The sequence below is a fragment of the Beta vulgaris genome, chromosome 3, assembly GCF_026745355.1.
Source record: "Beta vulgaris subsp. vulgaris cultivar EL10 chromosome 3, EL10.2, whole genome shotgun sequence".
Classification (NCBI taxonomy): Eukaryota; Viridiplantae; Streptophyta; class Magnoliopsida; order Caryophyllales; family Amaranthaceae; genus Beta; species Beta vulgaris.
In genome coordinates this window covers 19561695-19588651 of record NC_079204.1, presented here as the reverse complement: position 1 = coordinate 19588651, position 26957 = coordinate 19561695, and the positions used below count along the sequence as shown (strand labels likewise).

Here is a 26957-nt window from a genome sequence, read left to right as displayed (position 1 = left end):
ATAATCGATGTTGAAACATATTCAGTGGAGAAGTCCTACAAAGACGCCCCTTCTAAATTTATAATTTAATTTACAATAGTATTATAGAAGATAGGGCCCTCTATGCACATATTATTAACCTCAGTAAAGTCTAATCCATCAATGGTGAAACAAAAGATGCTCCACCACGAATCATCTTATCCATACACACTCAAAAGCTCGTGTTGGTGAAAAGCGAAATTTATCTTTATTGTTTTTTCATTGTAACTAAGTGAAAATCCATGTAATAAGAGTTAAAAGAGTTTATAGGTGTTTTTGTTTTAATTTTATAAACTTGTTAGTTATTTGATCCCTCGATATAAAATAAAATAAAAATAATAATTGTGCATGCATGTTTACAAAAGAAAAGTGCTTTTTCTATATTCTATTCATGATATGTCATATATTATTCGATAAAGAAACCAGTAGGGAAAGTTGGTTGAGATTTAGTTAAGCAATTAACATAAAGTTTGGAGCATATTTGCTTAATCTATTCTTTGATCTTTAAACTGCCAATAGTATCACAACCATTAGTTTTAGGTTTTACTACGATGCATTGCAACATTGGATCTGGATGTATTCAAAGTTTGGGTCGTCAAAGCATCACATATATAACCTTCATTTGCTTCACATATTTAGGTTTAACAAATTTTTAGAAATGTGAATATTGTTGTAACTTTTAATTACTATCGCTAATTTTTCGAAGATCATAGTTGCTTGTGTTATAAATTTATTCATTTATTTGATGTTAATTTCAAGTGTTTGATGAATATGACATAAATTTGGTGTATGGTGCTAGAAAATATTAGTGCATTCGATATAAAACCTGCGTGTCATTGAATAAAATGATTTAGTTATGCAAGATACAAGTTAGATACATCGTGCTTCCGTCATCTTTGGAGAATATGTTGCTATCAAATGTTAATGGAGGTGCTACATGAGGAAGTATGTTTACATAACGGTTATGGGCATCATTTGCTTATAATCAAGACATTTTGGTAATAAAATGTAAATCCCCTATCTCTCTGGGTCACTTCTCTCACTTTTGTTGATATATGCCACTTTTTTTTTTTAAAAAAAAAACTAGCTAATTTTGTTAAACTTATTTTACTGAATTTATTTTTGATAAAAATCTGCAATAATATAATATAACATTCACTTAATATGATAAGATGTAGCCAAAATATGATCAGTAGTCGATTATATTGATATGATATACTAGTCATCTAATATATCAACTAGATTCCAAATAAAAATATATCAAAATATAATTTGCTTATAATTTATAATTTTTTAATAGTAAAGAGTTATCAAACATAAATTTAGTAAAATAAGTTCAACAAAATTAATTTATATCAACAAGAGAGAGAAAAGGGATCCAAGGGATAGAGAGAACAGAGAAAGAAGGAGGGAGAGAGAGGAGACTGATTATGAGCAAATGGTGTCTCCGTGTCTGTAACCATTTGGTGCTACATTATAAAACCACGAATACCATTCGTGATCTTATATTTAAAAACCTTTATTGACATTGAAAATTTTTTAAATAAAAGAAAACAAAATCATAAATAACATTAGCACTTTTCCTCGCCGAAAAAAATATGCGCATAATTATTAGTTGATTTTAAGTAAAAACCATACTAAAAATCATTCTCAAACCGAACATGAATCAATATCATTCCACGAACCACTAAAATAAGTACTACCAAAGAAAGATAATGGATTTTACAATCCCCCCACTAAAGGGGATGATGATGGAGTGGGAGGAAAAAAAAATACAACTCTATACACCCTATTTCTCACGTTTCTTACATTGCCAAAAAAAAATCAAGTTAAACTACAAGAAATTAAAAAAAAACCTAATGTTGATATTATACACCAACAATAATACACTCCAATACTTTTATTTTTAAAAATTCAAAAAGTTGCTCTCTTAAGAGAAGTAACAGTAACTTTAGCACCTAAAGGCGAAGTACCGACATCAATCTCAAACGAATCATATCTCAAAAACAACTCAACAAGCAACAACCTCGAAACCAACACCACAAAATCTTTTCCAGCACACTGTTTATTCTTCACAGTTGGGCTTTCATTCTCCGGCCCATTAGACCAAACTACATATTTCAACAACTTCTCACCTTCTTCCCCAACAAACCTATCCGGTACAAATTCATCCGCCCGTTCAAATATCCTCGGATCTTTCGTCGCAAACGGTTGAAACCCGAATAACATTTCACCTTTCTTCACTTCAAACGCTGCGTCGTGAGACTCAATTATCATATCCTTTTTCGCACGTCCGTATTGAGAAGATACAGGTGGTTCTATTCTAAGAGATTCATACACCACTGATTTCATCAAAGTCATTTCCTCCATTGCTGACATCGTTATCTCTCCACCGTTTGATCTTACAGCTGTTCTTATCTCTTCTGCTAACCGACGATGTAGATTCACCCCTGCGCGTCCGATTTGTTTCACCATGTTTGGGAAAAATATCTTCATCCCACCGAAGGAATTAAAGCACGTGGTGAAAATCAAATTGTGGCACGCTTCGTCACGTGAGATCCCAACTTCGGAAGCTTCTTGAAGAAGAGTAGTGGAGTTTTGGTAGAAGAAGTTGTAGAGTTTTTGGTAGTCTTTTTTGATGAGAGAGAAAGGTAGACGGAAAGTATGGATTGTGGATTCTTCTATGAATTTTGGAAGGCCCAAAGTTAGGATTGGGCCGAGCTGGAATAAAACCCATTTAGAGATTATACTTGGGCCGTTAAGCCCGAGTTCAGAGTCCGCTGGGTTGACACCGTACCAAGCACGTGATAAGAAGTTGAACGACGCTTGATCGTTTGCGTCGTTGAATTTGGCTTTACCATTTGTGGCTAACTCGTTCTCTAACTCGTCGAATAACTCGGAGAAGGAGGATCGGAACTCGGGGATGACTCGGTGGCGAGTGGAGCTAACGAGTTTAAACATAAGTTTTTTAAGCAACTCGTGAGTTGGCTCGGACGGGTCGAGGTAGGAGAGAACTCGGTAGCCGCCAGTGAGTTCGAGGGAGGGTGAAAAAGTGCCGGTAAATAAGTCTTTTTTTTCGACTTTAGAGACGTCGAAAAGCGTGGGGAAACTTTTACCGTCTAGTAAAACGACGACGTTTGGGTTGGATGATATAAAAGGGCCAGGTGGCATATTGACTCTAAAAACAGTGGACTTGTATTTTTGTACTCGTGATTTGAAGAAGTCTTCTTTGCCTTGGTTGTAAAAGTAATCTTGGCGATCATTGATTGGTCCGATGATAGGGAGGCCATAATCGCCGGGGATTTTCTTGATGGGGAGGTTTAAAGGTTTCGACGACTCCGTAGGTGGTTGTTGTTGTGGTATAGTGACGGTGGCTGAGATGCGTCGTCGAAAAGAGGTGTTGGAGGATGATAATAATGGGAGTGATGAAGGTAAAGCTAGGGAAGAAGAAAGTGCCATATTTTGGGAGGCAAGTGAAAAAGATAGATGTTGGAGAAGTTAGAATGAAGAAAGTAAAGTAAAAGGGTGTGGCTTGTACAATTGAATAATTGATATGATGTTGTGACTTGTGAGTTGTGAGTTATGTTAGTGGGTAGTAGTTGGTAGAATGATGTATTGAGATTTGAGGGGTGCTAGTATTATATAGAGGGAAGAGAAAGGTGGTGGGAAAAGAGGTTAGTATATATCCTCGTGTTTAAGATGGAGGGATTCAAATGAATAAAGTTTCCATAACTCGTAGGTGGGTGTAGGCCTGTAGGGACCCTGAGTCAAAACTCAAAACGGTCGGACGGTGTGCTTTGGGGATAGATCTTGTAGTTTCTAACTTCAATAAACACATAATTGCATATTTGCATTATTTATTGTGATTTGCATTCTCCAAAATAATTTTAATGTACATATAAAGGTAACCCCTTTATGGTTATGTATAAAATGCTTAAAATAGAAATAAAATATTAAATCAAGCATTTATTATCTCAGTTGATGTGAAAATGTATCTTGAATTCTTAAACTGTTTCCATTTAACGAAATGTATTTAATGTTTATATGTAGCCCTAAGAGAAAAAACTTTATCTACCCACCGGGTCAACAACCACTACTAATAGAAATAAATAAATAGTGGAATCAAACTCATCAATTCTAATAGTTTTTTAATGTTCTATTTCTAGTGGATTAACTACCCACCGGATAGATGTAGCATTGCCCAGCCCTAATGGCTACATATAACATTACCCTTTAATTTATAGAGTAGGAGAGAGAAATGAACGCTTAATAAAGTAAAAGTGTACGTACAACAATAAATGTCTGATTGGTGACTATCGTGAGTATTTAATAATGGTTTTGTAAGATGAGGTAAGGGTAATAATGTTAACTAAAATTGTTTTTTTTACCAAACTTGAGAATTATTGGCTTATTGCAATAAATGTAAAACTAATTAAAGTGGTAATTGTGTAATTTAAAATGGATGAAGTAAATATTAAAAACACAAATATTTAATTCACCTAAATAAAAAAAGTTCACGCCTCTTCTATTTCACGTTAAATTTTTCTCTTTAGAAAATATTAGTTTTTTTCACATAGTTCTAGAGCTAACATTTTCGAATTATCTTTTATAAAATAACCTTCAGTTTTGGATAATTCTAAAAGCACTTTAAACTTCGAAAAAAATCATCATAATTCTAGACAAATCTATTATTGTTTTTTTAACATCAGATAGATCTACTATATATTAGTGATGTTTGGCATTACTAGCTAAAAATAAACTGAAATTGATAAGTTAACTGAAACTGATAAGATAAAGCTGAAACTGATAAGACTGATTAGTTTAACTGTTTGGCAAAATTAGTTGATTAAGTTGATAAATTATTTTAGCAAAATTAGTTGTTGTCAAAATTTTGGAGAGATTTTTCAAAGTTTCAGTCACCTGATTGTGAAAAGGTAAATTTTTTAATTTATCATTTAAGTCATTTTAGCCACCTGAAATTTTATTTTAGATGCTCCCCAAACACTACTAATCATTTTAGCATCTAAAATATGTTAGCACCTTATCATTTAAGGTAGCTAAAATGCTTTCCCAAATATAGCCATTGTGAAGCAGAATTTTTTTTTTTTTTAAAGTTACTTTAACAAAAACATTTAAAGTATGAGATCACTGTATCAGTTTTTGTTTTCTTATTATGAATTATGATATTGTTGACATATGGAATTGCGGAACAGCCTTTGACCCAAAGTGTGGATAAGTCATAATTATAAGCAGGAAAAGAAAGAAAGGTGTTTGCATTAGACCATTTTTTTGGTGGGAAATGATATTAAGACGAATACACGGTAATCTTTCCTAGAGCAGTAGCCATCGTTGAGATTTGAGTATGGCTATTCAAAGGCAATGGAAGCAACATGGAAACTCACATGCATCCTCAAAACTATAACATGAGATTTGACTTTTTTGATTTGCAACACCAAGCAACATAGACTGGTAGTAAACTTCTTTGTCAAGCTCATCAGCTCTACGCTAGTAATGCAATCTCCAAAACCCACATCTTCGATTCAGTGCAGGTCAGGTAACAAATTTCATTAAGCTCGAAAGCTGAAGAGATGTCTACTAGGCCGAAATCGACAAAATGATATTTACAGCTCGTCTGGTAGTTGGTCATAAATAATGGTAATGAGAATGAATTTGTATGTAAATTTATGAAGAATATAACTTTCGATTTCCATGATATGCAATGAGAAGAGGGACTAACAGAATAGTACAATAACTTAGGCAAACTCGGTTGTAAATCTCTGAATTGACCGATAGAAAGTTGAATTTCTGTTTGTATTAAGAATATCAACTCGTTTCTTTGGTTTTTTCTGGGAGCTAGTAGACAGTAGACTATTAGCAATGTGCCAATATCAATGATGTACTTGTACAGTTGTACTACATCATACTCCCTCCATCCCAATTTATTTGCTACATTTTGCCATTTAGGGATGTCTCAATTTATTTGCAACATTTACAAATATTTCCATATATAGTACATAGGTCCCACATTTTATTTACAAATTTGTCATCACTCCCTTCTTGATTTTGTAAATGTTTCCATATATAATACATAGGTCCCACAATTACCTATTTGCTTTTTTGTTAATTCCATTTATGTCAATGGTCCCCACTCCCTCCTTGATCTTTGTGAAAAAGTGCTTGTAGCAAATAAATTGGGACGGAGGGAGTAATTTATTATTTTCCATTTTGTTTGTTTTTTTCCTTCGATTCCAACTCTTATTTATTTGCTTTTCGTAATGTTTTTTTTTTTCATATAACCCTTTCTTATCCCATTTTGTCCTCCTTCAACTCATTTTATGAGATGAGTTGAGAATCACACTTTGCAGTTCAGGTTTTTTTGCTCTCTTTTAAAAGTAGAAACTTTGCATGGTTATTTTTTATATTCTTTTTTCTCTATAACTAGTGAGTGTTTCAGATGATGTCCCGATTGTTACATTTTATAATTTTTTCATGATAAGGAAAAATTAGCGTCATGATGTGATAAGTAATTGCATAATGATATATAAAAGTTAGATCTTAAAAATTTCAAAAATTATTAAAAGAGACGGTCTAATTTTAATATAAAATTAGACCTAGTCACTAAATGGATTAAGCTAGTCATCGAAAGAAATTAAGCTAGTCACGATTGCACTAATTCTCTTTTTAATATTGGATTTACTATTGCCTAATTTTAATTTAAAAGTAGGCGGTCTCTTGCAAGACAAACTCTAAAAATTTGGGGGTGAAAGCAAGAGCTTAACTTTTTACAAGGAATTGGAGTAATTGAATAAGTCTACAATAGTCTTTAGTTGCTACCATAAAACTATTTGAGGTCTAACTATTTGTATAAGTATTTTAATGATATCTAATTATAAGACTTTATTATATTTTAATTTGAAAAACTAAACAATGATGTTATATTGGATTCATGGTTGATCACTCACTTGTCATTTTAAAATGTCATGTGTTCGATACTTTCTACTCCTTATATATATATATATATATATATATATATATATATATATATATATATATATATATATATATATATATATATATATATATATATTTCTTATCTTTCTCAATTGAAATCTTGACATCATTCATACTAAGAGAAAATCTTTCTCAATTTATAAGAAAAAATATAGTCATCACGTGGGCTCTTGCTTGATTCGTCTCAATTAATACTTTATTAATATTCATTCGTTATAATTTTTACTAATAAATAATGAAATTTATTTAAGTTCAAAGGATGCACTAGGAGATGCACATAGAAAACTGAAAATGATTATAAAAAAAACTGAAGGTTTTTTTAATATGAGTGACTAACACAAAAATAAAGCATTTGCATTAGAGTCTTAGAGGAGAGTGTCAAGTCTATAACTTTAATTCGTAATTAAACACCAAATTTAAGTAAAATAGCTCGCTCCCTTATTAGATGTTTATATAAAAAAGCGATAACATATTAACTATATAAGCGAAATAGGAAAGCACAAAGTCATTCATGTGAACTTATCTTTTCAATCCCCATGACGAGCAACTAGAGTATGTAGACTCATCTTTTTTATCCTACGACCAAGAAATAAGACTAGCAATCCAATTATACTATCTTTGTATTTTTTTAGTTGTATCATATATTTTTTCACTTTTGGCGAGACGCTTCTCTAAATGTTTATATCTCTTATTAAGTGTAAGTAAAAATTATAAAAAATTGATAATTGGAATCCTCGCATTGAGACGAATTTAACAAGACATTATTTGACTATGTCTTTTATTATATAATGATGCGTGCCAGTTTAACAAAGTTGGTTGATGAATAGTGGCACAAAAGCAAATGTTGCAACTAAAAAACTACGGAGGTAGTATGCCTTTTACTGGCAACAATCAACTGGTGCATTTGTCATTTAAGCACCACTGACAATAATGGTTGTCTATTTAGCTATGTCTTTTTCGTCCTCGTGTTCTTACTTTGCCTTGAGCAAAAACTTAGTATTGCAAATAAAAGCATTGTGTGTACTACAAATAATTGATGATATTCTAAAATGTTTTTAAAGGTACATGTAGACAATTGAGAGACTCTTCTTTTAAAAGAACTTTATACACTTTAATGTGCCACTATGTTCCATGCTATAAGATTATTAGAAATATGTTTTCTAGAACAAAAGAAATTGCAATCATCACTCCGTTAAAATGGCACACCACAACCAAGACCGAAACAAATGGTCATATAAAAACAAAGGATAGTAGATGTCTTTAACTCTTAAGCTATTGAAATGTATAACACACTATCTTCTTAGGCTCTTAGCCAAAAATTGATTATAATAAAAAAAACAACATATCAAAATACCGCATAGGGCATAGACTAATGACAAGTCAATTGAAGAGACCACAAATAATTAACTAAAAATAGACGTTGGCTTTCCTCTCCATATATAATTGGCAAATGCAATAGCTTAATGAACATAGTAGAGCGGTATAGTCATCTTCCACATTAAAATACATGGTTACCTCTCCCCTAAAATAATAAGAACTTTTATTCGAAACAGATCTCCGATCCCACCCCCCACATGAATTGTTTTGTAATTCTAAAACAGACCTCCCCACATGCATATCAAACTGAGATAATTGAAAAAACAAAGACCGACAATGACCCATGATTTGGATAAATAATTGAGCAACCCTCCAAAATCCTTCACTTGTAACTACACTTGATTATTAGGCGGGTTGGGTTGGGTCAGGATCAGTATGGGTCGGGTTATAAGAGGGACGTCTCACAAAGGATTGATAGCGGGTCGGGCCAAATGGGTAACGGGTCGATAATGGGCGGGTCGACAGACGTGCAAGAAAAACAAGGAACAAAGAGAGCCAAAAGTAAGTTTAAATGAACGTGAATTCAAATATGTAATTGTTTTTATAAAACCAATTTTATTTTTCAAAATTATTGGATTTCTTTATCGATCCTATAATGACCCTATTCATAATGACCCTATTTAATAAAGCCATGTCCAATAAAATTCCTATAAATTTGACATTAACTCTTTATTCATTGGGCTACCCTGTCCAATAACCTGGTCTACTTGTAACTTTGTCGGACTACACAAATAATGAACACTTCCTCCCTTTTTTTTAATAGGTGGTTTGTATTATATCATAATAGCATATGGTATAATACAAACCAACTTATCAAAAAAAAAAAAGGAGGAAGTATTCATTATTTTTCTCTTTCTTTTTACTTGCAATGGTTTGACTTTTACTATTCGTAAATTGTACTTAGTTTATTTTTGGTGATGTATAGTTAAGGAAAAACATATTCATGTGAGATCTTGTTAGATTCGTCTCAATGCATATTTTTCAAACATCTATTTTTTATAATTTTTACTTATCGGTTAATTAAAAATATTAATAGTTGAAGTTATGTATTGACAAGCGTGAAAGTCAAATGATTGCAAATATAAAAAAAAGAGTTTGAAAAGAAAGCCTTTATAGTCTGTACTATATACTCCCCCCGTCCCAAAATATAGTTCCCATTTCTATTTTGAGTGTCCCAAAATATAGTTCCCATTTCCATATTTAGTTCCACATTGTCCCGTAATTTGTCAAGAAAAATTGTATCCCATCATTTATTTGCTTCTTGAATTTTGTTTTTTCGTTTGTTTATTCAACCAAAATGTTACAACTAATGCTTTTTCACCAATTATTTCTGCATTCTCGCTCCTAAAATCATCTTTTTCCATACAACATTTATTTAAATAAACAAAAAAATATCGGTTTTTTCACCATATACCCCTGACAAATTTTTTTTTGCACCGTATACCCTTTCAACTTTCCAAATTCATCATATACCCCTCACTTTTCGAAAAATACATCAACTTACCCTTAATGACTAACGGCGTTAACGTCCGTTAGTCATTAATCCCTAATCTCCTCCTAACTCAAGTTAACTAACCTAAACCCTCACCCTCTCTAGCCTAATTAATCCTAAACCCTACCCTAATCTTCCTCTAACCCTAATTGACCCTAAACCTACCCTAACCACCCACCCACCACCCTTCCCCCCACCCCAGCCGCAACCCCCCTTTCCCCGGCAACCCCACCCCCTCTCCTTTCGTCGGCAACCCCACCCCCTCCCCATTGACCGACAGTCGACTCAGCAACGAACCCGACACCAGAATCCTCGAACACAGGGGTGCGATTAGAATGCCGACGGAATTCCCCACCGGCTGTGCTCCGCCGACGAACGCTTGATTCCTCGAAAAGAGACCGATGATACCCCCTCAAACAGACACCGACGAAAAGAAATCCAGTGGGGTGGGGTTCATAGTTGCGAAAATCCGGTGGGGTGGGATTCATAGTTGCGAAAATCTGGTGGGTGGGGTTCACAGTTGCGAAAATCAGGTGCGAAGTTGAGGGGGTGCGATTAGAATGCCGACGAAAAGAAATCCAGTGGGGTGGGGTTCATAGTTGCGAAAATCCGGTGGGGTGGGATTCATAGTTGCGAAAATCTGGTGGGTGGGGTTCACAGTTGCGAAAATCAGGTGCGAAGTTGAGGGGGTGAGGGTGGTGGGCTGGCGAGGTTGCGTCTAGGTGGTGGGATGGGCGAGGTTGAGGGGGTGGGTTGGGGGTGGTGGGCTAGCGAGTTGCGTCTGGGTGGTGGGATGGGCGAGGTTGAGGGGGTGGGGGTGGGGTGAGCGAGGTTGAGGGGTGGGGGTGGTGGGCTGGCTTAGGTTGAGAGGGTGGGGGTGGGCGAGGTTGAGGGGGTGGGGTGGTGGGCTGGCAAGGTTGCGGCTGGGGTGGTGGCTGGTGGGGGTGGGGTGGTGGGATGGGGGTGGGTGATGGGCTGGTGGGCTTTTAGGGTTAATTAGGTTTTTAGGGTTTGTTATTGATTTTAATTTAGGGTTATTTAGGATTTAGGGTTAAGGTAGTTAATTAGAATTAGGAGAGGATTAGAGCCTAATAACTAACGGAAGTCTAACACCGTTAGTCAAAAGGGTAAGTTGATGTATTTTTCGAAAAGTGAGGGGTATATGATGAATTTGGAAAGTTGAAAGGGTATACGGTGCAAAAAAAAATTTGTCAGGGGTATATGGTGAAAAAACCGAAAAAATATTTATTATCCCTCTTAAATTTTACTTGCATAAATTACCGTAAAAATAGAGAAATGAGAACTATATTTTGAGACAAAAAGAGTAATATAGTAAAGTAGAAGCCACTAATCTCGTCAAACAAAAAAAAAAAAAAAAAAAAGTAGAAGCCACTAATCTCGTCAAACAAACAAAAAAAAGAGTAGAAGCCACTACATTTGGTTATCCCTCCAAAGGCTATTAAGTTTCCCTCCTAATTTGGAAAGCCTCTTAATCAAGGCATTGAATAAGTACAACTATATGCATATAGAAGTATTATTGTGTCAAATGCTCAAATATAATACTTCCTCCGTTTCTAAATAAGTGTAACACTTCTTGTTTTCACGTTTGTCAATGCATTATTTTAACTATTACTATCTTCAATTATCAATAAGTAAAAATTATAAAAAGTTGATATTAAAAAAATTCACATTCAGACGAATCTAACAAGATCCCACATGACTATGTTTTTCCTAAAATGTAAATCACCAAAGTTAATTAAAGTTTAAACTGTGAATAGTAAACACTATGCAAATGTTGCACTTATTTAGAAACGGAGGAAATATATGATAAACTAGTAAAAGTTATTGTAGTACTTTATTTCAAATTTCTTTTATCTTTAGGAAATAAAAACTCAAGCGATTTAAACTCTTACCTGCAAAATATTTCAACTCAATAAAACGATCATGTAACATTTATTTTACATATATATTTAAAAAAACAAGCAATAAACGAATATATTTCTTCATTTTCTTTTGTTGTTCTTGTATTTTCAATTGGAAAATTTCAAGATGTTCCTATTTTGAATCTTTTCATGCATAGTGTAATTTATTTACTAATTTGCTCATTAGTTTAAGTTGCAATACATGTATTCACACTATTGTATAGTCATTTTTTTTTTACTTTTTTACCTCTCAAACTTTTGTCTCGTTGGTTGCCTAATATAGAGTAACTCAAAAGACAATAAATATGTTCACACTAGTTTGTAGCCGTTTTTTTTTTAACTCTTTTACCCCATTTATGTCATTGGCTGTCTAACATAGAATAACCTAAAGGCTATAATCTTTATTTTTGTTAATTTAGTTTTATTTCAAATAGTGGATTCTTGTCCATTCTTCTTAGTTGCATTGGTTTCTTTAACGATTCCAAATAGGAACATCAAAAGAACATAAATGTGTTATTTCACTAGGAACAATACAAGACGAGGGCGGGCGATGAATTGTGTATAGAAATAAACTTAACTTTTTGCAGAATTTTAAACTTAAACAAAGAAACAAGTTAAAAGAACACAAAGGATTTTACAAGGAAAAACTTCTTGACCGAACAAGAAGAAACAACCTCGGCCACTAGAGATTTTAAACTCAACTCTTTCACTAATTGGGCCAAACAACTTTGTTACAAGCTAATGTTACTTACGAGGCACACCTTGAGTTCCTAAACTCAAGTTCCTGAACAATTATCGTTCCCTTAACAGTTGTTTCTCTCAACTTCACTTGAAGTTTTCTCACTTTAACTCGCTTCACTCAAAGCTTATCTCTTACAGAACTTCACTCAAAGTCCCCTTATCCCAAAACCAAAATTACAATGATCAATAATAGCTTAATGTAATAGAGTAAGAAAGGGAAGAACAAATGACATTTATAACACCCCTGAATTTCGAGTTGCTAATTAAATTAAATAATATCAAAATTCTACAGAAAATTCGGCAGAGCTCCGTCTGAAATATGGACTGCCTAAAATTCAATTTAGGAATCGCGTCCAGATTATAAACCTGTATCAATAATCCAGCAAACCAAGTTCTACAAGATCCTTATCCAGCTCAAAAATCAATACATCCATGCATAAGTACCCAAAATCCAAAAGTGTTATTCCACGGTTATTGCAGGAACAACCGTTAAGGATAACTACCTAACTGAATTAATGTTAAAGCAACAACTAAATTAAACTATTACAATCCCAACGTGTAAAGGTTTAAGTAAATTAATATTTACAACCTTAAGTTCCAAAATGATGATGATGATGATGATGTATATATATATATATATATATATATATATATATATATATATAGTGCAGCGGAAAATAGAACTACTATATTTCAACTAAGTTAGTGGAACGTTGCTCTCAGCCCACACCCCACTTGCAAATCTTCATGTACCTGCATATATCAGGCATGTAGTATTAGCCAAACTGGCTGAGCAATATTTCATACTAAGAAGCCAAACATATATGCGGGTAGGATATAACAAACATATCCTACAAATCATTTACTTTCAAAACATAATACTAAATACAACTTTATAAAACCCATTTTCCTTTCTTTGTATTTCTTTCCAAAACGTATACATTCTTTTTTTTTTCTTTTTGAAACCAATTCTTTTCTTTCCTTTTTCCTTTTGAAACCAATTCTTTTCTTTCCTTTTTCTTTCACAAAATATATTAAAAGTCTCAAAGTTATAAATCTTGAGAATGGAACAACTTTTATTTCCATTGGGCTAGCTAGCCCTCCGGATAAAACTAAGACAAAGATCCCTAGTGTGCACACCCTACAAACGGCCAAACCGTAGCAGAAGATCAGAGTCCGAGGTACTGATCAACGTACCCCCACAAACTATTCTATAAGATCGAGCCAAACCCGACAAAGTTCCATTCTTTGAGATGCCACACATGCAATCCCCACAATTTTAAAAACACAAAATATTTAATATACTCTTTCTATAAACTTTCCTTTACCTTTCGATTTGTGGTTCGAAAACCAACATCTTTTTCTTTGGAGGAACATCCTCCCTTACCAACAAACTTTCTAATAATGGAGGAACATCCTCCTTTTTAAACCACTTCCAACAAAATGAGATACATACCTCTTCAAAACTATTCTCTAACTACAAAAGTTTTAGTAAGAAATCTTACCTTTTAAAATACAGCAAATCAACTATGTCAAGCAGTCAATACGCTCCTCAATGAAATCGGAATCTACAATATAAACATATATGTACTCATTAAGTAATGATAGACTTGGCTTAACTAGTTAATGAGCTTTGCTTAACTCTAGTTTTATAAACTATGAGCCTCACTTCAAATGACATAACTAACTCATACTAACAATACTAAATCTCTCTTAGTTTATATAAAACCAACACCTAAGATTCATGATATATATTTAGATACTTAAAATCCATTAGGAAAAACATTCAAACTTAAAACACTCGAAACTAGATTTATTAATTTCAACAGAAAATTAAAATGGGCATAACTTCCTCATTTGAACTCCGAATCAAGCGTTTCTTGAGCCTAACTTGAGTAGAATTTCGATATGAACAACTTTTGTGAAATAGTATTTTTGCGAAAAACGCCCGGAAACTGTTGAAAAACATGAATTACGAAACTGACCTGTGATTTCTACGAATTTCAAGTCTTGTTCATAAACTCATAATTATCATGAAACAATCTCAATAAATCAAACTACACCAAACATTCACAATCAAAAACCCCCAATTCAATTTCAATTATAAAAAACCCTAACTTCATAAACTTTGAGAAAACTAAAATTAAATAGGAACTTAACTTACCCACTACTATGGAAGATTAATGGTGAAGAAAGTTTGTGTTGTAGTTGAGGCGCCGGAAAGATAGAGAGGTTGAAGATGGTAGTGTTCTTGTGTGATGAAGATTGTGAGTGTTTGATAGTGAGAATGAAGATGGAAGAACCGATATAACGTAGGTTTCCTTCTTTTCTTTTCTTTTCTTTTCTTATTCTTTTATTTTTTCCTTTTTATACATGAATACTACTCTTTCCTTTTCTCCAAATAACTATATAAATGATATAACCTTTCTTTATTAATACTTAAACTCTTCAACTAAACCCACTAAATTCATAAACATTTATTTTATATATTATATTTTAAAATAATTCCTACATAAAAATATTAAATATGAAATATTAAAAGAAATAATTTATTTTCAGTAGAATAAATATTTATTATATTCTCAAAAACTGGGGTGTTACAATCTACCCCCCTTAAAATAAGTTTCGTCCTCGAAACTTCAAACTATTCTTAAGCTCGTAGATAAAATCCGATCATTTTTCAAAACCTTAGCTTATTAACTTTATATATTAAGCCAACTATCTATTATTAAAGTACAAAGGATAATACCTATATATTATCAAACTTCCACAAAACTATCATGCTAGCACATTATCAACATGCAATAACTTTCAAGTAGAATCCAACTCTTAATACAAGTCAAACACGTCCTAACATACTAAGAAATCATACTAATTCCACCCTCCCTAAAAAAATTAGTTACGTCCTCGTAACTAAAAGCGTACCTATTGAAATAGGTGGGGATATTGAGCTCGCATCGCATCTTCGGATTCCCAACTAAGTTCATCGTCCTTGTGGTTCGACCACAATACCTACACTAGTTTAACTTCTCCATTCCGAGTGGCTCGAACTTTACTATCAAGGATCTTCATTGGAACCTCTATATATGACAAGTTATCCTCTAAAGGTAATTCCTCGGGTTTTAGTACATGTGAAGGATCACTAATGTACCGACGAAGCTGAGAGATGTGAAAGACATTATGAACTCGGGCTATTTCCGGAGGCAATGCCAATCTGTAGGCAACTTCACCTACCCTCTCCAGAATTTCATATGGTCCAATAAACTTAGGGCTTAACTTGCCCTTCACCCCGAACCGCATCACTCCCTTCATAGGAGAGACTCTCAGCAGGACTTTCTCACCGACTTCAAACTCCGCATGTCGTCGGTATTTATCTGCATAACTTTTCTGTCTATCTTGTGCTGCTTTCATTTTCTGTTGTATCAATTTCACCTGTTCCACAGTTTCTTGGATCATTTCAGGACCAAGAACGCAAGCTTCACTAATGTCATTCCAACAAAGAGGACTACGACACTTCCGACCATACAAGGCTTCATATGGGGACATCCCAATTGAAGTATGATGACTGTTATTATATGAGAACTCTATCAAGTCAAGTCTATCTTCCCACGAGCCCTGGAACTCTAAGGCACATGCCTCAACATGTCTTCAAGTGTCTGGATTGTCCGCTCTGTTTGTCCATCTGTAGCAGGATGGAAAGCGGTACTCATTTTCAATTGTGTTCCTAAAGCTTCTGAAGCTTTAGCCAAAGTTAGATAAAATCTACTATCTCTATCAGAAACAATATCCTTCGGCACACCGTGCAATCGTAACACATTCTTCCTATAGGCATCTGCTAGCTTTTGGTGTTTCCATGTATCCTTCATCGGTATAAAGTGAGCACACTTGGTGAGGCGGTCCACAATGACCCAAATCATGTTATTACCACTTGGCGTTCTCGGAAGTCCAGAGATAAAGTCCATGGAAATGAGCCCCACTTCCACTCTGGGATCTCTAGGGGTTGAATCTCGCCTTGAGGTCTCTTGTGTTCAAACTTGACCTTTTGGCAAGTCAAGCACTTGGAAACAAACTCGGCGACTTGTTGTTTCATGTAAGGCCACCAAAAGGTGATTTTAAGATCCTTGTATAACTTGTCACCTCCTGAATGTACCGAATATGGAGTCATATGAGCTTCATGTAAGATTCTCTTCTTTAGGTCTGGGATGTCAGGAACACACCACCGACCTTTATAGCGCATACTACCATCCGTATGGACCTTGAAGTAAGCGTCCTCAGTGTCTCGGACCTCATCTATCTTCTTCTTCAAAAGTGTATCATTAGCTTGGTTTTCCTTGATCTCATCATATACATCTGGGCGTAGTGTAAGGGAGCTAAGTTGAGCCCCAACTCGAACAAGTTGTACACCGAAATTCTGAAACTCATCTCTAAGTAACCTCCTCGAAAGCATCGTATGCAAAGAGTGGACAGTTTTCCTACTAAGTGCATCAGCAACAACATTAGCCTTTCCTTCATGGTATTGAATTTCCATGTCGTAATCCTTAATTAGCTCTAACCACCTCCTTTGTCTCATATTCAGCTCCTTTTGCGTGAAAATGTACTTGAGACTCTTATGATCTGAAAATATTCGGAATGAATTGCCAAGTAAATAATGACGTCAAATCTTCAGCGTAAAGATGACTGCTGCCAATTCAAGATCATGAGTAGGGCAATTCATCTCATGAACTTTTAATTGTCTCGAAGCATTGAGTGTTTTCTAAGATCGACTTACGATCGGGTTACCATCAGCTTCGAGTTGCAGATAAAGATATTCCAAAGACAGCTTTCCGCACTCGATATGGACACTATGAGTTTACAGTTATGCCCTTTGGGTTGACTAACGCTCCAGCAGTGTTCATGGACTTGATGAATAGAGTATTTAGAGCTTATCTGGATAAATTTGTTGTGGTGTTTATTGATGATATACTGATTTACTCAAAGAATGAGAGTGAACATGAAGAGCACCTCGAGGGTGTTGCAAGTGTTGAGAGAAAATCAGTTGTATGCAAAATTTTCCAAGTGTCAATTTTGGCTCGAGAAAGTTGCTTTTCTCGGACATATTATTTCTAAGGAGGGTGTCTCAGTTGACCCGTTCAAAATTCAAGCAGTTTCTGAATGGTCCACTTCGAAGAATGTGACTGAAGTACGCAGCTTTCTTGGTCTAGCTGGCTATTATAGAAGATTTGTGAAGGATTTTTCGAAGATAGCTCGTCCATTGACCAACCTGATGAAGAAACATTATTGAGTTCTCTGTAATCAATGCATAATCGTAGGGTACCATCCTTCTTTTTCACGAACAGAACTGGTGCACCCCAAGGGGACACACTAGGCCGTATATAGCCTTTATCCATAATTCTTCTAACTGAGTTTTCAACTCTTTCACTTCAGCAGGCGCCATCCGATAAGGTGGCTTAGATATAGGTCCCGTTCCAGGTACCAAATCAATGTTGAACTCAACATCATGCTTCGGAGGCATGTTAAGATCAATATCATTCGGAAACACATCTTGATACTCATTCACAATTGGAACATCTATGAGCTCTGGTCTTTCCTTGCTCGTATCATGAATATGACAAAGGTACATAGGGCATCCCTTTCTCAAATAAGACTTTAGAGTAAGGGCAGAAATGATCTTCACAGGACGACGACTATAAAGCACATGGACGCCCTTATGACTCTCTATTGTGACTTCCTGTTTCGGACAATCAATCTTGGCTTTGTACTTTTCTAACCAATCCATCCCTAATATTACATCAAAATCTTTCAAAGGAAATGCTATTAAATCAGCAGATAGAGTAGTTTCACCATAAGCTATAGGAACATCTAGGTACTAACTATTACACGTTACACTTAGACCAGAAGGAATAGAGATATCAGCCTCACAAGGTGTGACATTCTTCAAGTTTAACCTTTCTATAAAAGTTTCTGATATAAATGAATGTGATGCACCTGAATCAAATAGCACGTAAGCAGGTATAGAATGGATAGAGAAAGTACCAGTCATTGCATTACCCTGGTTGTTATCCACATCCGCTTGTTTAAGGTGATTTAGGTTGCCCAAATTCTTCTTCTCGGGGCCTCTTTGAACATAAGCAGCATTAGCTGTTCCAGCACTACGTCTTGGAACAGTGGTACTTGGAGCAGAAGTAACTGGCCGATTACTAGCCATACTAATCTGGGGTCTCCTCAACAACTCGTTATTTCGACCAACCGTTGCATCTGGGTTGGAGAAACATTCATAAGCCCTGTGCGCCTCCTTCCCACAATAGTTACATGCTACCTTATTGCCTTTACAATCTCTTCCTGGATGGTTCTTATCACATTTCTTACAGAATAACGACGAAGGACTCCTGACTTCTGGAATTGAGATGCCCTCTGCTTGGCTACGGGGCGTAAACGAACTCTAGCACTCCTAGAGGCCTGCTGACTTGGGCCCCTTTACCGAAGTTTCCCTTAGAACCCCGATTGTCATAATTTCTACTCCTATCCTGGCTGAAATTATTGCCCTTGTCAAAGTGTGGGATATCTTCCTTTGCAGGAGCTTTCATCTTCACTGCGGCCTTCCTTCTCTCCTCAATTCTTTCAGCATTACTGGCACGAGCATAAACATCTTTTAAAGTCGTGAAGTCACCAGCTCCCATGTGGCTAAGGAGATTTACATCAAGTTTTTCCTCAAACTTCTGAGCTCTTTCTTGCTCGTTTGGAACCAATTCAGGTACGAAACGAGACAACTCTAAGTATTTAGTATAAAAGTCTTGAACCGACATATCTCCTTGCTCAAACTTCTCAAATTCTATTCTCTTCCTTTTCTTCATATGAGGCGGAAAGAACTCGGCACGTAGTGCCTTCTTGAACTCCTTCCAACCAAATTCTGTTGTCTCCACCTCCTCATAACCATCCTCATCATATGTGACTTTGGTAGTCAAATTATCTTTGTGGTTGGTCCACCAAATATCAGCATCTTCGATGAGATGGTAAGCCGCAAGTCAACTCTCATTTCTTCGGGGACCTGGAGGGTGACAAAGATCTTGTCAAACTCCCTGATCCAATTCTCCATCTTCACTGGATCACCCTTTCCATCATATTTGGGCGGCTTCTTCTCATCATTTTCTTTATGAACAGCAGCAATTTCTGTCGTAGCTGCTTTGCTTGTACTAGTAGCAGCTCGTGCTTCAGCAAGTGACTGAACAGCCTCGCTCATAGCTTTATTAGACTCAGCCATTTGGCGCATAAAAGCGCTCATTCTTGATGGCTTGGTCCTTTGACGTCTATGCATCTTCTGAGCACTACACAAGGTAAGAGAACATAGCTCGATATTGGGATAATGTAACACTTTTGTCGACTTTAATATAAATAAACAAATAGCACAACATATACACTTCCCGTGTATAGCCCATCACACTACCTCACCACGCTTGTCAAGATTTTATTTATTTTCCTATAATCTTTATTTTAACCCAGTCATTTATAAACCTAGGCTCTGATACCAACTATAACACCCCTGAATTTCGAGTTGCTAATTAAATTAAATAATATCAAAATTCTACAGAAAATTCGGCAGAGCTCCGTCTGAAATATGGACTGCCTAAAATTCAATTTAGGACTCTCGTCCAGATTATAAACCTGTATCAATAATCCAGCAAACCAAGTTCTACAAATCCTTATCCAGCTCAAAAATCAATACATCCATGCATAAGTACCCAAAATCCAAAAGTGTTATTCCACGGTTATTGCAGGAACAACCGTTAAGGATAACTACCTAACTGAATTAATGTTAAAGCAACAACTAAATTAAACTATTACAATCCAACTGTAAATTTAAGTAATTAATATTTACAACCTTAAGTTCCAAAATGATGATATATATATATTTTATATATATATATAATAATATATAATTATATATATATATATATATATATATATATATATATATAGTGCAGCGGAAATAGAACTACTATATTTCAACTAAGTTAGTGGAACGTTGCTCTCAGCCCACACCCCACTTGCAAATCTTCATGTACCTGCATATATCAGGCATGTAGCATCAGCCAAACTGGCTGAGCAAGATTTCATACTAAGAAGCCAAACATATATGCGGGTAGGATATAACAAACATATCCTACAAATCATTTACTTTCAAAACATAATACTAAATACAACTTTATAAAACCCATTTTCCTTTCTTTGTATTTCTTTCCAAAACGTATACATTCTTTTTTTTTCTTTTTGAAACCAATTCTTTTCTTTCCTTTTTCCTTTTGAAACCAATTCTTTTCTTTCCTTTTTCTTTCACAAAATATATTAAAAGTCTCAAAGTTATAAATCTTGAGAATGGAACAACTTTTATTTCCATTGGGCTAGCTAGGCCCTCCGGATAAAACTAAGACAAAGATCCTAGTGTGCACACCCTACAAACGGCCAAACCGTAGCAGAAGATCAGAGTCCGAGGTACTGATCAACGTACCCCCACAAACTATTCTATAAGATCGAGCCAAACCCGACAAAGTTCCATTCTTTGAGATGCCACACATGCAATCCCCACAATTTTAAAAACACAAAACTATTTAATATACTCTTTCTATAAACTTTCCTTTACCTTTCGATTTGTCGTTCGAAAACCAACATCTTTATCTTTGGAGGAACTCTCCCTTACCGACAAAACTTTCTAATAATGGAGGAACATCCTCCTTTTAAACCACTTCCAACAAAATGAGATACATACCTCTTCAAAACTTTCTCTAACTACAAAAGTTTTAGTAAGAAATCTTACCTTTTAAAATACAGCAAATCAACTATGTCAAGCAGTCAATACGGCTCCTCAATGAAATCGGAATCTACAATATAAACATATATGTACTCATTAAGTAATGATAGACTTGGCTTAACTAGTTAATGAGCTTTGCTTAACTCTAGTTTTATAAACTATGAGCCTCACTTCAAATGACATAACTAACTCATACTAACAATACTAAAATCTCTCTTAGTTTATATAAAACCAACACCTAAGATTCATGATATATATTTAGATACTTAAAATCCATTAGGAAAAACATTCAAACTTAAAACACTCGAAACTAGATTTATTAATTTCAGCAGAAAATTAAATTGGGCATAACTTACTCATTCAAACTCCGAATCAAGCGTTTCTTGAGCCTAGCTTGAGTAGAATTTCGATATGAACAACTTTTGTGAAATAGTATTTTTGTGAAAAACGCCCGGAAACTGTTGAAAAACATGAATTACGAAACTGACCTGTGATTTCTACGAATTCCAAGTCTTGTTCATAAACTCATAATTATCATGAAACAATCTCACTAAATCAAACTACACCAAACATTCACAATCAAAAACCCCCAATTCAATTTCAATTATAAAAAACCCTAACTTCATAAACTTTGAGAAAACTAAAATTAATTAGGAACTTAACTTACCCACTACTATGGAAGATTAATGGTGAAAAAAGTTTGTGTTGTAGTTGAGGCGCCGGAAAGATAGAGAGGTTGAAGATGGTAGTGTTCTTGTGTGATGAAGATTGTGAGTGTTTGATAGTGAGAATGAAGATGGAAGAACCGATATAACGTAGGTTTCCTTCTTTTCTTTTCTTATTCTTTTATTTTCCCCCTTTCCTTTTTAACATGAATACTACTCCTTTCCTTTTTTCCAAATAACTATATAAATGTATAACCTTTCTTTATTAATACTTAAACTCTTCACTAAACCCACTAAATTCATAAACATTTATATTTATATAGATATATTCTTTAAAAAATAATTCCTACATAAAAATATTAAATATGAAATGATTAAAAGAAATAATTTATTTTCAGTAGAATAAATATTTATTATATTCTCAAAAACTGGGGTGTTACAACATTTATGAGAGAATGAAGGCACTGACACTTTGTTTAGTTAAACTCACTAAATTACTCAGTCAGACATAAACTAGAACTTGATTAAACACTAGTATTTATAGTGGTGATAACTTAGAACGTGGGATTAAAACATGTGTTAGTGATAAAACCATTATCCCATGATGTTACTTACCCCGAGGAACATGTTCCTCCTTAAACCCATGATCTCCATAATCACTATTAAACGTGAGAGATAAACATGTTATTGTTCTCTTACTTTTAGCAACCACTTAAAGCAGTAATTATAAAATCTGATTTAAATAAAATAAAAAAAATTATTTATTAAAACCAAAATAAAATTCTTTTACCAAAAAATTATTTTCAAAATTATTTTCCATAAAACCAAAAAGAATATTTATTTTCTTTATAAAATCTTTTCCTTAATAAGATTTTCCTTAAAATCATATTTTTACTTAAATAAAACGGTTACCTAGAATCTAGGCATAAATTCAACAGACATAATTAAACTGTTGTACCGCTTCATCCTAAGTCTAGTTCCTTTTAATAGTTTGTTCCTTTAACTTATTATGACAAAGCTAGTTCGTCTGTTCCTTATAAAGGAACAAACGCTCATTCTCATTTTAAATTGTCACATTTCTTTACCATTCTTATTCGTTCTTTTACATTAATAGAAACAAAAAAAACCTTCGCTTTGGTCTTTTTGCTCCAATGCTTCTCCAGTATCAAATCTTTGAACATCTTCACTTAGTCTTCAAAATACAAACTTGATTTCTTCTTTGACTTAGTATTCTCTTTGTTCCATTAATTGCTACCTTGAAATTCATTATTCACTTAAATAACTTGTTAGTCCAATACTTAGTTTGCATCTTTGTTCCTTTGTCATCATCAAAATTAGGATTCAACGATTTTTCCCTTTTTGATGATGACTACAAAGTTACAAACTAAGGGAACAAAAAATAACATAAGAGAATGAAAAATATAAAATAATACTTTATATAATTTAATTAAGGCAGATTAAGGATTTATAGTTTTCATTCTTTCATTTTTAAAAATTTCAACTTATAAGTTTGTTCCTGGTATCATTTCCCCCTTTTTTTATCATAAAAAAAATCAAACTTTTGGTGATTTAGGGAAGACTGAGATTTACAAGACCTTGAAACCATTAACATGCACCAAAAACAATGGTTAAGTTAAGAATTTCAAAATGTAGACTTGCTCAAACATCAATCACATGAAAGCCATTCCAAGTAAGAAAATATGCATTCAAATCACAAATTAAGACAAATATAACAAAAGTCATTATATTTATAGCACTTGTTCCATTAAAGTACAAAAGAGAGAAAGGAGAAAAGAAACGAAACAAAAGCTGAGAGTCCATGTTCCTTTAAAAGAAACAAGAACTAGACATTAGAGATGGAAGGGGAGTTGTGTTCTTCTATTGCTTCTTCTTCAATCAATTCTTCCAGCTTCTTCATCACCTCCTCATGATGCCCATCAAGTTGTTGCTTCAAAGTGTTAATTGCTCGGGCCATTATCTCCATGTTCTTCTGTTATTCTATCACCGTATCACTAAGGACTTTCATCAAACTCATCATCTTATCTGCTTTATCGTCCAAAGTCCAATGAAGATGGTTGTAGAACTTGATTATATGTTGAGTAGGGAGACACACTTCATTAACCCAACTAAAATCATTCGAAGGAACCTGCTCCTTTCCCTTAGAACCAAAGTCAGTAGGTGGTTTAGGTGGAGGAGTTGGGGTGTTTTCTTGGGATGGTTTCTCTGTTCCTTTGGGAGAAACATAAGATGATATGGTGGTGTAAAGGGAATGAAGAAAATGTGGTTGTGGTGGAAGGTCAGTGGATGTAGAGGAGAAAGGATTTGGTTTACTCATCTCAACCCTGATCTGTTCAAAGCTGGAAGGAACAGAGAAGGAGGAGGGAGAGATGGAAGGAATGGTAGTGAGTATTATTGGTATTTTTGGTGAGGATGGAGGAGTTGGTTTCTTAGGTGTGTGGGTAGGAAGTTCCTCTTCATCCAATAGGACTAAAGGTGAGTCCTCATTGGAAGGAACAAGTGTAGTTTTGGTAATCCGCAACCTAGAACTTTGCCTGTAGGCTTTTTGGCAATAGTTTTGCGCCTCTTAGGTGGCTGTTCCTTTGGTTCAATAGGGGCAAGAACTTGTTCCTCCAAAATTACTGCCACATGTTCCTCTTCTACTGCCTTTGGCAGTTTCCTCTTTTGAGAGGAAGTGGAAGCAATCCTCCCTTGTGTCAACACCCCATCTTGGACAGAGAGGCCCAAACCATACAAAGTCTTTTCATTTAAAATATTACCTTGTCTTATGCCCAAGTTAGGCTAACCAGTAGTCTTGACTTTAAAGTGAGAAATAAAAGAGTTGATTAAAGCACCATAGCCAACAACACAGTAATTCTCAATGCAGTGAGTTAGATGTTGGATAAACAAATAAGGGAAGTTCATTTGGATGTGGTACATATCTAATAGACCCACTTCATTCCTCTTTTCAGTTCGAGGAATAAGTAATCTCTGTTATTTTACTAGGAACAATACAAGAGGGGGGTTAATTGCATGTGTAGAAATAAACGTAACTTTTTGCGAAGTTTCAAACTTAAACAAATAAACAAGCTAAAGGAATACAAGGGATTTTACGAGGAAAAACTTATTGGGCCCAGCAAGAAGAAACAACCTCGACCACTAGGGATTTTAAACTCAACTCTTTCACTAATTAGGCCAAACAACTTTGTTTCAACATAATTCTACTCACGAGCCACACCTTGAGTTCCTAAACTCAAGTTCCTGAACAATTGTTCCCTTAACAGTTGTTCCTCTCAACTTCACTTGAAGTTTTCTCACTTTAACTTGCTTTACTCAAAGCTTCTCTCTTACAGAACTTCACTCAAAGTCCCCTTACCCCCAAAAACCAAAATACAATTGATCAAATAAACTTAGTGGAATTAGAGTAAGAAGGCAAAGAACAAATGACTTTTATGAGAGAATGAAGGTACTGACACTTTACTTAGTTAAACTCACTAAATCACTTAGTCAAACACACTTAATGGAACTTCATTAGATATTAGTATTTATAGTGGTAATAACTTAGAACGTGGGATTAAAACATGTATTAGTGGTTTGAACCATTATTTCATGATGTTCCTTATCTAGAGGAACACGTTCCTCAATCATCCCATGATCTCCATGATCACTGTTAGACGTGGGAGAGATTCAAGTTACTGCTCCTTAATTTTAGCAACCACTTTAAGCATTACTCGAAAATCTGATTTAATTAAAAATATTTTAATTAATAAAACAAAAATAAAATCCTTTTACCAAAATATTATATTTAAAATATTTTCATATAACCGAAAAGAATTTTTATTATCTTTGGAAAAATAAAATCTTTTCCTTAAAAAGATTTTTCTTAAAATCAGATTTTTCCTTAAATAAAACGGTTACCTAGATTTTAGGCATAATTTACTCAACTGACATAAACGTAGCATTGTAATGCTTCATCCTAAATCTAGTTCCTTTTAATTATTAGGGCATGTTCTCTTCGGCACAAAACAGCTGAACTGAACTGAACTGATCTGAACTGAACTGATATGATCTGATCTGATCTGAACTGAACTGAACTGAATTGAATTGAACTGAACTGAACTGAATTGAACTGAACTGAACTGAAAATAAGCTGGGGAGAACAGGCCCTTAGTTCCTTTAACATTATAAGTTCAGCGCCAGTTCGTCTGTTCCTTTTAAAGGAACAAACGATCATTCTCATTCTAAATTGCCATAATTCCTTACCATTCTTACGCGTTCCTTTACAATGGAAATAGAAACAAAAAGCCTCGCTTTAGGGCCTGTTTTCCCCAGCTTATTTTCAGTTCAGTTCAGTTCAGCTCCAATCAGTTCAGTTCAGTTCAGCTCCAATCAGTTCAGTTCAGTTCCATTCTTTTATAACCATTTTGTTAAATATTATTATTATGTTGGTATAATTTATTATTATTATTATTACTATTATTATTATTATTTATTTTTATATCATTACTATTAAGTATTATTATTATTATTATTATTATTATTATTATTATTATTATTATTATTATTATTATTATTATTATTATTATTATTATTATTATTATTGTTGTTGTTGTTGTTGTTGTTGTTGTTGTTGTTGTTTCTATATATTATTTTGTTTATTATAGCTTTACTCATTATTATTACTATTATTATTAGGAGGAACATGGTTTAGGTCAAAGCACAAATAAACCCACATTATTAAGCCCATAAACCAATCAAATCGCGTCAAAATGGTTTATGATGCAATTTTCGCGGTCCAACCCAATCATTATATTTATTACTAAATATTATTATATTATTAAATCTAATTATTAAAATAGTAATATTAATTTACTTCTTAGATATTATTGTTATTATATAATCATCATCAAGTATTAATATATTAATAAAAA

General features: G+C 34.2%; 3 protein-coding genes and 2 long non-coding RNA genes across 5 annotated transcripts; all 5 read right to left on the bottom strand.

The window, feature by feature from the left end:
• Positions 1 to 1662: 1662 nt before the first annotated feature.
• Positions 1663 to 3669, bottom strand: LOC104906974 (allene oxide synthase 1, chloroplastic). The gene has a single exon (XM_010695819.4). It carries the CDS (start codon positions 3475 to 3477, stop codon positions 1933 to 1935), a length of 1545 nt encoding a protein of 514 aa, XP_010694121.2. The 5' UTR covers positions 3478 to 3669; the 3' UTR covers positions 1663 to 1932.
• An 8765-nt stretch (positions 3670 to 12434) lies between these two features.
• Positions 12435 to 14915, bottom strand: LOC125496006 (uncharacterized). Its single transcript, XR_007272592.2, has 3 exons — positions 14726 to 14915; positions 14067 to 14129; positions 12435 to 13314 (listed from the first exon to the last, which is right to left on the bottom strand). It is a non-coding gene; the product is annotated as an uncharacterized LOC125496006 (long non-coding RNA).
• A 2972-nt stretch (positions 14916 to 17887) lies between these two features.
• On the bottom strand, positions 17888 to 18766 carry LOC130590770 (uncharacterized). Its single transcript, XM_057393318.1, has 2 exons — positions 18439 to 18766; positions 17888 to 18357 (listed from the first exon to the last, which is right to left on the bottom strand). The coding sequence occupies exons 1-2, from the start codon at positions 18764 to 18766 to the stop codon at positions 17888 to 17890; spliced, it is 798 nt and encodes a 265-aa protein (XP_057249301.1).
• A 214-nt stretch (positions 18767 to 18980) lies between these two features.
• On the bottom strand, positions 18981 to 19819 carry LOC130589394 (uncharacterized). Its single transcript, XM_057393317.1, has 2 exons — positions 19669 to 19819; positions 18981 to 19558 (listed from the first exon to the last, which is right to left on the bottom strand). Exons 1-2 carry the CDS (start codon positions 19817 to 19819, stop codon positions 18981 to 18983), a joined length of 729 nt encoding a protein of 242 aa, XP_057249300.1.
• A 698-nt stretch (positions 19820 to 20517) lies between these two features.
• On the bottom strand, positions 20518 to 22456 carry LOC125491544 (uncharacterized). Its single transcript, XR_007272590.2, has 3 exons — positions 22032 to 22456; positions 21371 to 21434; positions 20518 to 20621 (listed from the first exon to the last, which is right to left on the bottom strand). It is a non-coding gene; the product is annotated as an uncharacterized LOC125491544 (long non-coding RNA).
• Between the last annotated feature and the right edge of the window lie 4501 nt (positions 22457 to 26957).

Bases quoted from the DNA above. Each gene is read 5' to 3' on its own strand.
- LOC104906974 (XM_010695819.4), bottom strand. From the start codon at position 3,477: ATGGCACTTTCTTCTTCCCTAGCTTTACCTTCATCACTCCCATTATTA.
- LOC130590770 (XM_057393318.1), bottom strand. From the start codon at position 18,766: ATGGCTAGTAATCGGCCAGTTACTTCTGCTCCAAGTACCACTGTTCCA. The intron at 18,358-18,438 runs GTAATAGTTAGT...TTCCTTTGAAAG, and splicing joins TTCTGGTCTAAGTGTAACGT to ATTTTGATGTAATATTAGGG.
- LOC130589394 (XM_057393317.1), bottom strand. From the start codon at position 19,819: ATGGCTGAGTCTAATAAAGCTATGAGCGAGGCTGTTCAGTCACTTGCT. The intron at 19,559-19,668 runs GTGATCCAGTGA...ATCTCATCGAAG, and splicing joins GCCCAAATATGATGGAAAGG to ATGCTGATATTTGGTGGACC.